Source organism: Platichthys flesus, chromosome 16, assembly GCF_949316205.1.
Source record: "Platichthys flesus chromosome 16, fPlaFle2.1, whole genome shotgun sequence".
NCBI classification, from domain to species: domain Eukaryota; kingdom Metazoa; phylum Chordata; class Actinopteri; order Pleuronectiformes; family Pleuronectidae; genus Platichthys; species Platichthys flesus.
This window is the reverse complement of record NC_084960.1, coordinates 9,466,082-9,480,675: the sequence shown is the minus strand read 5'-3', so window position 1 is coordinate 9,480,675 and position 14,594 is coordinate 9,466,082. Positions and strand designations below refer to the sequence as shown.

At 46.9% G+C, this 14,594-nt stretch overlaps 1 protein-coding gene and 1 long non-coding RNA gene across 2 annotated transcripts in view; one reads left to right on the top strand and one right to left on the bottom strand.

Annotated features, from left to right (window-relative positions):
- The window catches only part of LOC133970813 (BAH and coiled-coil domain-containing protein 1), a 67,171-nt gene that overhangs the window by 36,398 nt on the left and 16,179 nt on the right, over nucleotides 1-14,594 (top strand). Inside the window, exons 4-11 of the mRNA XM_062407870.1 lie at nucleotides 4,605-4,730; nucleotides 4,935-7,364; nucleotides 8,190-8,304; nucleotides 8,401-8,600; nucleotides 8,749-8,907; nucleotides 10,580-10,896; nucleotides 11,253-11,598; nucleotides 12,511-13,449. Of these exons, the coding sequence (XP_062263854.1) occupies nucleotides 4,605-4,730; nucleotides 4,935-7,364; nucleotides 8,190-8,304; nucleotides 8,401-8,600; nucleotides 8,749-8,907; nucleotides 10,580-10,896; nucleotides 11,253-11,598; nucleotides 12,511-13,449 (4,632 nt within the window). The remainder of the gene's footprint in view (nucleotides 1-4,604; nucleotides 4,731-4,934; nucleotides 7,365-8,189; nucleotides 8,305-8,400; nucleotides 8,601-8,748; nucleotides 8,908-10,579; nucleotides 10,897-11,252; nucleotides 11,599-12,510; nucleotides 13,450-14,594) is intronic.
- Nucleotides 4,768-5,204, bottom strand: LOC133970814 (uncharacterized). The gene is made up of 2 exons (XR_009924334.1): nucleotides 5,121-5,204; nucleotides 4,768-5,037 (listed from the first exon to the last, which is right to left on the bottom strand). It is a non-coding gene; the product is annotated as an uncharacterized LOC133970814 (long non-coding RNA).

Genomic DNA, 14,594 nt, shown 5'->3' with positions numbered 1-14,594 from the left:
AATTGTGCATTGTGTGCAAACACTGCATTTTCCCTCTCTGCAAAAACAAAAGCCTGCTGTGACATCTGACGTCTGAATATGCCGGTGAGTTCGCAAAAAAACCCTTAGGCTGCAACAGGCCTTGCTGTGGTGATGCAGCTCTAGATGTTGCTGTAACTTGCTCCACAGCAAATCCGAACTAGGCTGGGTTTTTGGAATCGATGTTTCCACTAAGGATACAGGATCTGTTTCCCCCTGTCATTAGGATACCAAGACATTGCCGTCCTTGTACGTCGCCAAAGGTGTCATTTAATCGCTCGATTCCCTTCAGATTCAACCATTATTATTATGCAAATATATTATTTTGTTAAAAAAATGTATGGGACAGAGACCTTAATGGTTTATCTTAAAATCAGAGCATAAACCTGGATAGACAGCTTCTGACAAGCGCAATAGTCCAAAAACATTCATAGATCTTTTTATTAGGTCTTTACAATCTTCACTGAATCTAGATTAAAAATAAATTCACATTGAGAGATACGCATGGCCGGTGTATTTTTGTTATTCCATTTTCAATATATCCACATTTTCTTTTCCTGGATTTGACACTGAAACTGACTTTTTACTAAAAACTAATCAGACAACCTTGCCCTTACTTTCCACCAGATTATTTGAGTGATATTATTTTCCCAACAGAAACATAGCTGGCATGAAATTGAAACCAGGTAAAAGATGTGAGTGAACAAATATATCTGACAAACGTGGCTACTCGATTTATGTTTTTTCTATTGATCAAACTACTATTTTATGCTCTTGTAGCTGTTTTTTTCAAACAGAAAGGGGAAAATAAATGCATAAGGAGGCACAAGTATTATCTGATTTGCTACTGAAAGACAGAAGAAGTCATCACAGAGTCAAGTTGGCGAAGCAGAAGTATTTTGACCATGTTTTTGAAAAACAGGCTGTCAATCATAAATGCTTATTTTTTTCCTGGTCTACATTAAAATGAAACCATAATATCCCAATGTTTCCAAGTAAAGAGATTCAAAGCTCAGTTTCAGAATTTGGGAGCCAAAGAAAAGCAGGCCTGTTGTTAACTCTGTGTCCGCATGTGCAAGGACATGGTCTGGGTATGTATACAGAGAGGGCCAGTTATGCATACAGACCACATCGCTACTGGGAGCATTAGTGACAAACCATTAGCTGAGTGACACATTAAGCACAGCTATAAATAACACTTCCACCCAACAAAGAGTCGACAGATTTGGTTTTGTGGTAACTTTTGCTCAAAGATTGATTGTGTTTAAAGTGTACAGTGGACTGCGGTGCAAACGCTGAGATATGTGTACAAGGTGAAAAGTGCCAAGAACTAAACCAGTGGCTTTCACAATGTCTGAGGGGAGAGTGGAAAGAATGGGCTCTTTCTGTTTCAGAGGCTCTTGTCTGATTGATTGAAGTACTGTAACAGCCATTGTGTGCACAATACATGGGATTGTCTGTTCATTTGCTGAGGGGAGATGTGGACTCACTGACACCAGAGAGAGGAGCGGCAGTATGATAGTGGCTGCAAGAAGTGGGATAGAACATTTTTAAAACAGGGGGAAAAACAGACAGATGTTGTGCAGCGACTGTTTTAATAAATGTAATGCAAAATGGGTTATTTTTAATAACACCTGTTTTTTTTTCATGCATGGAACAGTTTGTATAAACCTCACTGAAACACGTGAGTGAAAAAAATGAAATAAAAAAGGAGAAAATGGACGACAAAAAAAATCCCCTGTAGTCACGTCACAGGCCTGAGGCCAGCTGGCTGTGGTCCAAATGACTTCTTACGCTTTGCCAGAAACAATCGCAGTCTCATATCTCTGTCCACACGTTCCGCGCAGACAGACACACATGCATGCACACACCTGTCTAATCCACTTCTGTTTGATACGCCTTTCCAAGCCTATCTTCAGTTGTCCATCTTCTCCTTCTGTGAGCAGTTGCTAGCTTTTCCTTTTGTGGGATTTAAGCTGCACCCCCCACCTCTCCTCCCTTACATACTGCTGCCTCTTTCATTCTCTCTCTTTCTCTCTCTCTCTCTCTCTCTCGTGCCAGCCTGCATCCCTTCCTTTCAATTAGTCAAACCTGAGGAGATCCACCACAGCACTGCCCCTCCTCCACCAAACAGCTCCAGTCTTCTCTCTGCTTCTCCTCCCTCTCTGTGTCTTGATGGTTCTGTCACTTTTTCTCAATTAGCAGACTTGACAGCCAGCTCAGCCTGCTCCTCTCCTCCTGGTCCTCCTCTGCCACGCTGTCTCTCTATCCTTCTATCTCTCTATCTCTGAAATGGCACAGCCATTCTCCCATAGATAGAATACAATTTGGCCTTTGTGTTATTTTGTCTTTTAGCTAAAATGAAGAAACCCTCATCAGTAATTGTATGTGCTGGTGTCTTCAGAGCGATAGGAGTCGAGAGGGGATGCTATCTTAATATTCTGTCGCCTGCCTCTAATTCAGCAGCCTTAGTTTGCCTCTGCCTCTCGGTACTGTTCTATATCCAGCCCTGTTCTTTGTCCTCCTTGTTGGCCTGCTTCTCTCATCCCACTGTGCTGTGAAAAATACCTTCAGAACTTCTAGCATTCCCTCCATGGGACGCACCTCTGTTCGTTCTGCCTCTTGCGGCTGCCCCTGCTCTGCCCGTGGAAAGGATGACATGCGCTGTGAACTCCTCTCTGTCATTCAGTTCCCGATGCTGACTTGTTTATGTGTGAACGTGTGGAGGGAGCAAAAGAAAGCAGGGCTGCTGTGCAGTCAGCAGACTGCACTAAGACCCTGCTCACGCCGCCTGCAGCAGAAGCAGCAGCTTCCCTTGTCCAGGCCAGATTAATGGCTGAATGAGCTCTGCCGTGCCCAGCAGTCCCCCTCTTGCTGCCCCAGTGGACGGCATGCTGAAACTGAGCGGGCTGGCATTATCGGGCACAGCCAGACAACGCTGTGAAAAGGGATTACGCCGTTGATCGTCACGCTCACAAACAACATGCTGCCGTAGAAAAAAAAACAAAAAACCCTCTCTCAGCTTGGAAAAAGACTACCAACCAGCTCTCTGCTCTTCTCCCTCCCCAAATCAGAGAAAACGTCTTAAACAAAGGATGCTTCCCCTCCTCTATCTGTAGATGAATTGGTATAATTGTGTGCGCTTATTAATCATGACAGTAAATAAAGAAACAGAGACAAAAGGCGAGAGAGGGAATAGAGGTAGAAAAATAGGTAAAAGAAAGACGCAGAGAGAAAAAGTGAGGGTATATAATTATCGCCCCATTGCCTTCCTCGGAAAGCAGCACCTCCTGTGTTATTGCAGGGCTGTTGGCCCTCTCTATGCATTTCATTAATTAAAATTGGAGGATGCAGAGGCCGTTCTGAGACGAGGTCATTAAGCCCACCATAACACTCCTCCCTCCCCAGAGCTGGTCCCACAGCATCGGCCCCATTGTTCCACTGGCAGAAAGTGAGACGTTCAACACGCGGGGCTGACGTAAAAAAAAAAAACACCAAAAAAAACCCCACTGCACTGCTTACACACTGCATCTGCGCTTTACGGGATCAGTTCACAGGCTTGCCAGCACAAATGCGTCTGTCTTTCATTTAACTCCCAGAGCCATGTATTCCGCTCGTTCTCCCCCTCCCCCTTCCTTCATTCCATCTGTGAGTCGTGTTTGGAAGTGAAGCTTAGGGTGGAACAGGTGCAGAAGCACGTAGAAGGAGATGTGAAGCACCTGGACGTAAAGGTCACTGAGATGCGTATGTGCTAATGGACAGTAGCCAACCAGTCTTTCCCCCACAGAAACACTAATGCAAAAAAACACAACTTTTGTAGATCCGGATTCAATCATGGTGAATAGATTGGTTTGATTTTTTCTTCTTTTTGTATCACATCTAGCCCTAATACCCTGTTTATGATTTACACTACCTCTCCCATTTGCAGCAGTGTGAATAATATTTATATCCAACTGCAGTGGAAGTGGGTTGTGATAGCCATGCTGTTTCTATGTCCTAATATCATAATGAGCTTTCATCTTCTTCCATGTTTTTTTTAGATTCTCCTTTCCCCTCTACTCAACATTTCCTTTGTGATTTTGAATGTCCCATGGCAAAATGAGTATTGTGTTTGATTGTGGAGTAAACGTCCTCCAGATGGGCTGGATGTAATAAGCCTAGGTTTACTGGCCTCCAGGCCCAGCATCTGAATGACCTTTTACCCGTGATGTGGGTTAGTAAAGGTCAGCCGCCCCCCGCTCATTTCACTACAAACACAACCTTCAAACCCGTCTGCATCACTTTGTTCAGATGGATAGAGGTGCTTTTTGACAGTTCTGGGAGAGAGATAAAGAAAGGGGCCATATCTGTCAAAGACAAATTTCATACACCACAGCAATCTCCAAGCTTGTCTTGTATTGTTTACATTGTAAACTCAGGCACGAAAGGCAAACATGACAGGCAGACCCGGTACTTATTTGCGTATGAACAACGCCAGCTGCATTGGACCTGAAGGATTATACTGGGTTAGTCCAGATAACTCATCGTGGTGGTTATTGTCCTGTCTTATCAATTCTGTTTTTCCCTCTCTCCACTATCCTTTTCAGCAGCTCCAGGGTATCCTCGATTCTCAGGGAGTCTGGCCCACACTTTCCTTCCCATGAGCCACCTGGATCACCATGCCAACAGTGGCGTTCTCTATGGGCAGCACCGTTTCTATGACACCCAAAAAGGTGAGACGTGAGATGATTAAATTCAATCAGACAGAAATAACATAGTTAAATCCAATTTATTCAACATGGTATGGTGTAATTTGATGTGGGATACTGATATAAGAATGCCTAGGGAAACTATCATGAAGCTGTACAATCAAATTCTGTCATCGCCTTTTCCTTTCTTCACTAATTCGTTTGTCTTTGCCTTCCTTCTTCTCACAGAAAACTTCTACCTTCGAGGTCTCCCGTCCCAGCCTCCTCTCATCTCAGCCAATCACAGTCTGCCACCAATGTCCAGGGCAGGTTCAGGCCACTCTCAGGTGTCCTGCAACAGAGACAGAGATGCAGGGGTGGGCACGGGTCTACATAAGGGTCTTAAAGAGGGGTCTGTCGAGAGAGGAGTGGTACCTGTGAAGGACAAGGAGAGGTCCAGTAGCAAACAGGAGGCAAAGGAGAGACATCAGCAGCAACAGCACCACAGCCACCAGCCGCCCCAGCCCACACACCACCACCATTCCCACCCCCATCAGCAGCACCCACACTATCCACAGCACCCACTGCCCCTGGAGGAGGTCAACAGTCGGGCCCTGGAGAGGCACAAGGCATCACTAGCAATGGAGTACAGCAAGGAGCATCCTCAGAGCATGGGCAAGCCCCTCAGTGCCTGCTTGCACAATGGCAAGATGCAAAATGGAGATACTGGAACTGGGGCAGGGGCTAAGGCCTCTATGTCCAGCTGTGGGGGAGAGGGCACAGCCCTAGGGGCAATGGGAGGTGGGGGGAGCAGCCAGGGCAGACATATGGTGTCCAGTGGAAGTAGCCGCTGCACCAAAGAAGGGGTAAGTGGGGAGATGAGGATTAGTGAACAATCTTCGGACTGTCTGGAAAGGGGTCAGGCACCCCTCCACCACTCTCTGTCCTACTCTGTACCCCCACCCTTACACATGGGTTCTGCTGCAGGTGGGGCACACCCCCATCCGCATCCTCATGCTCACTCCCATACACATCCTCACCCAGGTGGCTTCCACTGCCTTCAGCTCCACCCAAGCCACCCACACCACCCACATCATTCCCACCATACACACCACCATCCAGACTTCTTCTGTCCGCCCCCTTCCACTCCTCTAGCCAACCCTGCTTCACACGAGAGGGGGGCAGCCAATGTGGGGCGAGAGCCTAAAGTCACAGGACCTACATTTGTGCCATCTGTGGCAGATCTTGGGGATAAAACTAGTGGGCCATTCCAGCTTGGTAACCCTGAATGCCACAGTGTGGGCAATGGAGGGGGAGGCGGTAATACCAAGGAGAAGGTAATAGAAAAGAATGGAGGCAGTGGACATCACAATAGTTGGCATAGAAAACAGCAACAACAACAACAGCAACTACAACAACAACAACAACAACAACAACAACAGCAGCAGCAGCAGCAGCAGCAGCAGCAACAGCAGCAGCAGCAGCAGCAGCAACAGCAACAGCAGCAGCTAGCTTACAGAAAGGCAGAAAAGGCTCCAGACTGGATGCAGTCCCACCACCAACATCTTCAACCCTCACAGCTTCCTCCACCTCCCCAACAGCAACAGCCCCCACATCCCCAGCAGCAGCACCAGGTAGTACGATCACGCAGTGCTGAGTGTATCAACAATGGCGTGGACATGGATGTCTTCAGATCCTCGCTTCCCCAGGGGCCCAAGGCTGGTCACCCTGTCTCTCATTCTGTAAATACTTCCCCTTACAGAGACTGTTCCCATCCTGGACCCCCACCTAATGCCTCACCTCTTGGAAATAAAAGCATGGGTCAGCATAGTGGGGCTGGAGCAGCTCATGGCCCTAGTCCAGGAGGTATCTGCTCCTTACAGAGAGATGGTCAAAAGGTAGCCAGGATACGCCACCAGCAACATGGCCGACCTGGCCCTGAAGCTGCTTCTCCCGCAGACTTGAACCAGGGGACTAGTCAGGAAATGAAGAGAAAGATGGACATGTCTCCTTATGGTTACAACAACAGTAGTGGTCAACACCACCACCAGCAGTCCCCAGTGCCACCCTGGACTATGAGGCCTCCCAACCATATGTCACAAGCTGAGGAGGAGCAGAGGAAGTCATACATGGAGTTAGGAAGCACTGGTGGGCAACACTCTCAGCAGCAGCAACAGCAGCAACAGCAGCACCCGGGTATGAGCTTGCCTCCTGCCCAACCTCTCGCTGCACCTCCCCTCAGTCAGCAACAGCAACAGCAACAGCAGCAGCAGCAGCAGCAGCAGCAGCAACCTGAGCCCCAGGGTACAACCCAGGCGGAGAGCAGTGCCATGAAAAGCTTACTAAAGTACAGCAACCAGCAACAGCCACTGCTCCTTTCCCAGAAAAGCCCATTTGGGGGTCTGGGAAACCTCAAATCAGGTCCTGCTGGTGGGAGCTGTGCAATGCAGGGCAACAAACAGACTCTACCTTCCAGGAAGGGCCCGGCCAATGACAACGAGCGCCCTGATTACAGTGGGCGGAGCCGAGATATTGGGGAAACAGGTCATGGGGAAAGTGAGGTGCGGCAGCCACCGGTAGGAATTGCCGTGGCGGTGGCCAGACAAAGGGAGCCAACTTGTCGGTCAGTAGACGGTCATCCCAACAGCCGGCAGGGCAGGGTACATCCTTCTGTGAAAGGTAAGCAGTCAGGGTCACTGCCTCATCATCATTTTGTGTGAACTGTACAGGATCTAGATGTTGCAAAAACATGACCATACATCACAAAATAAAACTTTAAAACGTCAAAGATATTGGCTAGAGTCCGCAATAATTGCAATGATGAGACAAATTCATTCAGCAAGGTAAATTTGAAATGATAACGAAATGATAATGAAATGATAATGAAATGATAATGAAATGATAGATTTGAATATAATTGGCTCCACAGTCCTAAAACATGCTTATCCAACTTTACACAACTTCTGTATTATTTAGCTTTATACACTTAAACTAAATAACACTTTTCACAATTATTTATTCTTGAAAGAAGTAAAAGTCAAAGTATATAAAAGTTATTAGTACTAATATCACATCATATCAAGATTCCTAAATTTGGGTCAAAAAAGCAAAACACTCTGAAATTGAAAAAATTAACCAACCCCGATCAAAAGTAAACTCTTAAGCACCATTCTTATAAATATTGCACATGTGCATTATCTTACAGATATATATCTTTGTCCATTAAATTTCCTGCCAAGCATGTCAACAGATTGTTAACTGATTATTGTTACAGGAACAAATACAGGAATGATACAAGCATTAGGCCAGAAAATATAGAGAAAAGGTGACTTTAGAAAAGCAGAATAACATATCTGTTGGGTGTGACTAACTGATGAGCACATTCTCTCAGGTACTCTTGTGAATCACAACAGTGTTTTGAAAATGGTGTGAGACTTGGGAATAGATCTTCACCAACAGACACAGCAGGGAAAGCTAATGGTTAAGTTAATGTTTGTCTCACAGGACTGCCCCGCTCCATGTATCCATCAGATCCCACCACGGAGGAGGAGAGAAAGAGGATGAGTGGGGAACAAATAGGGCTAACTTGTTTGGACAGAGAGAGAGATCCATACATCAGGTAAACGACTGAACCCACTCCTTCATACACAACTGAAATCTTCAATACCCGGGTCTTCATTTTTATTTCTTTATCTTTGTTTCTTCCTGATGTCAGGGATAACAAGGAAAGAATGGAGTTTGCGCGGATCCATCCCTCGAACAGCTGTCACGGTGACCTCACCTCTCATCTTATGGTCCCAGGCGGGACTTCCCTCCAGTCTGGCCAATTAGGAGATCCTGCTGCACATTCTGCTCACCATCATTGGATGCCAAGAACTGGGAGTCCATCACTCTGGATGACTGGTCACTCTTATGGTAATAGGATTTTGATATTTTTGGTCTTTATTAATAATATCTAAAACAATCATTTCCACTTAAGCATCTTCCATTGGTTTTACTGTTTCCATTTTACAAGGAATATGAAGGGTACATGATCTAAACTGACATCCTTTCCATGAAGCAGGTATAGGTCATACAGCCCTGCACCAGAATCTGCCACCAGGTTTCTCTGCAGCCATGCAAGGCCCTATGCAGCCGGTGCTGCCTCTGCCTCAGGATCCCTCTGCCCAGCTGGTCGTCCTGCCCACTGAGCCCCCTGCCCATCCAACAACCCATCACCTGGGTACGTCATACCCCTTGTCTCTCCTGTAAAGCCAAGTGTATTTTTCATTTCACTCAAAACAAATGAGTCAGGCAAGTGCACACTAGTGATGCATCTATAGCCTCACACATTGCGTTACACGCGTTAAAAAAAATCCCATGTACACCAGCTCATAATGGTGTAAAAGAGTTATATGTAATAAATGGGAAACACAGTAGACCCAGGTAGGTTTTATTCTGTTTTACCGTGTTAAAAGCAGAGCTGCATGTGTTTGATGATGTGTTTGTTTTACTGGTATTAACAGTTACTGGTTGATGATAGGCAGCGGGTTTCTGTGAGGAGAGAAAATGTAAAATGTACATTGCTTGTTCAGAGGCTTCATTTCTCCTCCAGCTGCTTTCCCCCACTTCACACTTGTCCATTCAATGAGGGTGAAATCCCCCAAAGATCCCTAAAAACATGGACGTCCCAAACCTATGTTTCATGCCTATGGCTCCAATGAGGCAGACTGTGAATGTGGTTGTGTGTAACTGGCACACATACTCTCACACACACAATACGGTTCCAAAATGTCCTGCTCACCATCTGCTTAGCCCAACAGGAACTGTGCTCTCAACGGGTCAGAGTGCACCCACCACACACAAACACTCACAAAGGCTACACACAAACACTCCCACCCACCTGCATGTATACAGTGAGTACCACACAAGCAGGAAAAGGAAGTGTGAGAGTACAGGAAAGACTGCTTCTCAAAAGTCCTTGTAGACACGTATTCTGTGAACAGGCTGCAAAATTTAATTAGCCCACAATCTTCAGCGTCTAGTTTCCTTCTGCACTCCACAGGAGTTTCAGCTTAGAGAGGACGTGCATCAAGCTTTCCCACAGGAAACATTTGTGTGTCCAACTTTATGTCACTGAGCAAGGATTGTTGCAATGTCTCAGCGAAAAGGGTGGGATAGTGAGTCAAATTGGACATAACGGTTTATGAGGAAATGTCCATTAAATACAGAGAACAGAAAAATGCCAGTTTTGCTCGTATTACTGTGTGGGCCTATTAATACCCAAGTGGGACCTCTGTCATAGCAGCAGCATCTTTAAATTGTATTAGTCCTCAAAGCCACATATTGAGAAACATTGTCCAATCACAGACATGGGAACTACACTTCCTGCTGAGCTCTTTCGCTGACCCCCCTCTGTGGTTTGGCTGGGCAGGTGGGATATTTCGTCGAAACAGGCTCAACGGAATGCTCCAGCGAGACAAACCCGCATAGCCACCCCCAGTATTTTGACCCCTAATCAGTCTATCTCCATCATCTGTTTGCATTTCATCATTGTCATGACTTTTTCACTGCATTCCAGCAAATTCTCTAGGCAGTTCTTAACAGACAGCTTTCCGTTGTTCAGAGCATGAGAGAGTGTGGGATTAGTGTTGCCTGGGGAGATGCTGTTCCAGGAAGTGGAAAATCTCAGCTTCTTTTTATTTTTCAAAGATTTGTCATTGTAATAAAATGTGAATTCAATGATTTTTAAATGATCCATAATGGTTTCAGCATCCGGAAATGTTTTGTGGGAGGTGGATAATGAGACATATGGATGAAAAACTGTTGTGTATTGGTATTGATGTGTATGAAAAGTGTTGTGCTTTTGTTCTAAGGTAGCCTCTGTCACATTCCTCCTCCTTTTTTCTCATTAGATGTGATGGAGCAGCAAGGGCTGTGGCCCCCTGTGTACGGCGCCCGGGGCCCACCCTCCCACATGCAACACCCTGCTGTGTACTCCCGATCCCAGTTTCTACGGCAACAGGAGCTGTATGCTCTCCAGCAGCATCAACAGCTCCAACATCAGCATCAGCATCAGCACCAGAGCCACCAGACACAGCAGCTGCAGCTGCAGCCTCAGCCTCAGCAGCACCAGCAGCAGCAGCAGCAGCAGCAGCAGCAGCAGCAGCCACAGCACCACAGAGCTACACATGGCATGGACATGCAACATCAAGCCACTCACAATGCACAGGTGACTACACAGTCATAATGTTCAAGATACATAATAAGAGTTCAATCAACATAAGCTGCAATTGATCCATGTATACTAAATAGGACTAAGTCTCAAATAGAGCAAGTAATAAGTCAGCTTATATTCTCACACGACCATTTAGTCTATTTTTAATTCCTCTAATGTTTTCCTGGATGTGCTGATTTCACCACTGAATTTCGGTTGAGGAGCAAGTTGCTATTTATGTCAACAACTAAATTGTGAGGAAGGGATAATGTAATTGCTATTATACAAAATCAGTTGACTAAGATTGACTGGTTTGTTGGATCCTTCAGAGGATGTATGAACTGAAAATGATTACATTTTTAATGCCACAGATGCAGAAGAGGCCAAATGAGCCCTCGGTTGAGCTGGAGGAACTCATTTCGGAACCCAGAACGTCCAAAGCTGCCAAGCCCTACTCTTACAACCCGCCTCAGAGGAACGCCTCTTCCCCTGGGGCCTGTGCTGCTCACCTGTCCCCTTGCTGCCAGTCCCCCTCCCTGCGAGCGCAGCCCAAAAGCACTCCTTCGACACCCTGCCCTGCTCTCAGCCCCGCCACAGAGGCCCCTCACTCGCCCGCCATCAACCCTGCCCCACCACAGATGCCCAAGGGGGGCGAATCTCAGGACAAGAGCGTGGAGGCTCAGCCCCCACAGGTTTATCCAGAGTCTTTGGAGCCTGGTGAGTATTAAAAAAAAAAAGCACCAATATGCATTCAAGGCTATACAAATCTGCCTAATCATTTTCCAGCATGGTTCAAGCATGAGCAACACTGATAACATCAGATGAAAGCCTGCATGCTGTATGGAATCAGATTAAGATGCTGTCAGTTACAAACGTTCAACTGAATAAGTCTTACGCAGCAACAGAATAATGATAGTGAATTCTGTGATTTAGCAGCACCTCGTCCATGGTACCCAAAGTAAATGGAATAGCCACTTTTAACAATCTGTTTTTCCTGCTGGTGTTGCTGTATTGTGTGTGGGTGACTCTGCTGGCGAGCCGCTGATTTACCGAACAGCTCTAAGCTGCAGAAAATGACTGCCAGATGAGCCGGGGCTTTCCAGTACTGTTACCTCAGTAATGACTGAGAAACACCTCAATAGCAGCCCTCGCCTCTCCCCCACCCCCATGGGCACCGCACTCTCTTCATCATCATTAATGTCGAGCTAACGGCCGGCGCACGCCAGAGGAATTGTGTCAGGCGCTCGGATAAACATAAGGCCTGGCCCAGTTAAAAAAAAAAAAAAACTTTAAACTCACAAAAGGTTGCATGTGGTCCTCTCCCCATCCCACTGCTGGGAGATCAAGGCAGCGTGCCACTTCATTTCCTTTTCCTGTTTTTTCACCCCTCCTGACCTCAAAGGTAGCATGGGAGTTAAGTTCACAGTGGGCCTGAAGAGCAAGACTTTTTAGTTCTGTTCATCACCTCCGCATGTAGCAATCTCTTCAAGAAAAATGGTGCTGTCTGTAATGAATCAGATGGACTGTTTGATGGTGAAAATAACTGCATCATATAACATTTTTGTGGCAGCTTTCATCAGAATCCTCTCGCCAACATTAATGATTCTCTATTTTTCTTTGTCTTTATAGACTTGCCTGCAGGATACACCTACCCTGCTATTGCCATGGGCTATAGTAGCGGACCTTCCCCTCAGGATGTTCGACTGGCTGAGCCAGCCGACCTGGAAGCAGTCCAAGTGGAGCCTGCTGAGCATGATCCTGAGTCTATCTCCAGGCTGGGGGAGGAGCTAGACTGCCAAGCGGTGGTCAGGCCTCTTTCAGAGCCAATTCCGGCAGAGGAAGTGGAGGAGGAAGAGAAGGGAACTGTGGTTGATAGAGTTCTGGAGCAGAGGGAGGAGGCGGAGGTAGCAGCCAACTATGTGCCTGGAGAGGAGGAGGCGGAGGAGCAGAGACCTGCTGAGGAGGAGGTGCTGGTTTGCCCCCCTGCTGAGAGCCCAGTGTGCGAGGCTGCTTACTGTCCAGTCCCCCTGTCAACAGAGGAGTCTGAAAGGCCAGAGGCTGTCATCACCTTGGAAGAGGAAGACGATGATGGGGCGCTGGTTGAGGGGCCCCAGGTGGAGCCGGCTCAAAAGGTCAACATGCCTGGAGAGCAGGAGCCAGAGCTGCCCACCATCATTGAGCTTGACCCAGCTACCCCTGCAGCTGCTGAGCCACAGTCCCCGGCCCCTGACGGGGAAAAGGACAGTGAGCAGCAGCGCGAGAACGAGATGACCACTGATGACGCCTCGGTGGAATTTGTGTGTCTTTCCCCAGCCTCAGCTTCCTCCCCGAGCCCAAGTCAGGCAACTGTCGCTGTGCCCCAAAAAACTCTAGTGCCGTGTTACTGGAGTCTGGAGCTGCTGATTGCTGCTGCATTCTGCACGGACGTTCCTCCATTTCCCCTGTATCCCTTCAGCACCCCATCAGTTGCCCCATCGCAGCCCAACTCCCACCAGGGTATGGAGCTTCTGAGTGAGCTGGCAGATCTGGAGCTGCAACAGCGGAAGCGCAGCTGCGGGAAAAGCCATGGTGAGGGACAGTGGGTTCTTCATTACTTCAACACATTAGGATGCTAACAGGAACACACACTTATCAGCAGAATGCATTTCTTTCTCCGAGTTTACACTCCTTTTCCTTTGCATCCTCTGTGACAAAGTCCCACTCCCCCCTCAGGCCTAGCCTCGGTTGCGCTGCGTTCCCTCCCAGTTTCTCCTCTCTTCCTGCTGGTCTAAAGAGCCTCTGGTGGATTCTAACATGTCCCCAGAGAAGCTGTCTAGATGCCTGCTTGGCGTTCCTCTTCTTTGGTGTGTTAAAGGCACTTTTATTTCCTAAAAGGCTGTTCTAACAATGCAGAGGCCTCAGGAGAGGGAGAAGAAGCAGGAGGACAGGGCTGAATGGCAAGCGAGGGTTGTACACCTCCCCGTTCTCATTCTCTCTGTCTCCCTTCCAGCTTTCCTCAGGGAGCCGTTCTCTCTGTCTCTCCATCCTGCCTCTGCTTGATCCACACGTGCGCACAAGCACACGCACGCCCAAACACACATAAAACACACACACAACCGCAAATACGTACTTAAACAGAAAGGGGAAAAAAAAGGAAACACACCAGTAGCCATTCTACTCTCCCAAACATGTTACTGAAAGTTAGCGCATAATCACAAAAGCAGTCGATGTTTTCATCACCCTGGGGCATTGCCTGGCTAATTAGACCCCATTGTTTTAAAGTGCCTTTAAAAGCTTCCTTGTTTTCAAAGCGCAACGTGTTTTTGCTTTTTTATTCATACAAAAGGATGTTTTGTGTTTACCACAGCATCCTAATGCATTTAACTGCTCCCAATAGAGGCTTCTTTAAAAAAAAAAAAAGGTATCATCAACTGATTCCAGAGTCTGTGATGTTGTCTCTGTGATGCAATGCTGTCGGCAATTTGAAGAAGTGGAACATGCCGCAGCAGTAGTCTTTACCAAAACAAGTACTGAGTAAGGAGAATCAGTATTTTTGTTAAATTCATGTAAAGACATAAGACGGTGTCACATTTCTCCAGCTCCACGATAATGCAGTAACCCCTGCTGCCTGGATATACATCATTTCCCTCAATGTCTGTCCCTCCCAATTTATTCACAATATAACACGGTCTCTGCTGGAATCAGGAACTACATATGCAAGATTTGACATTTAA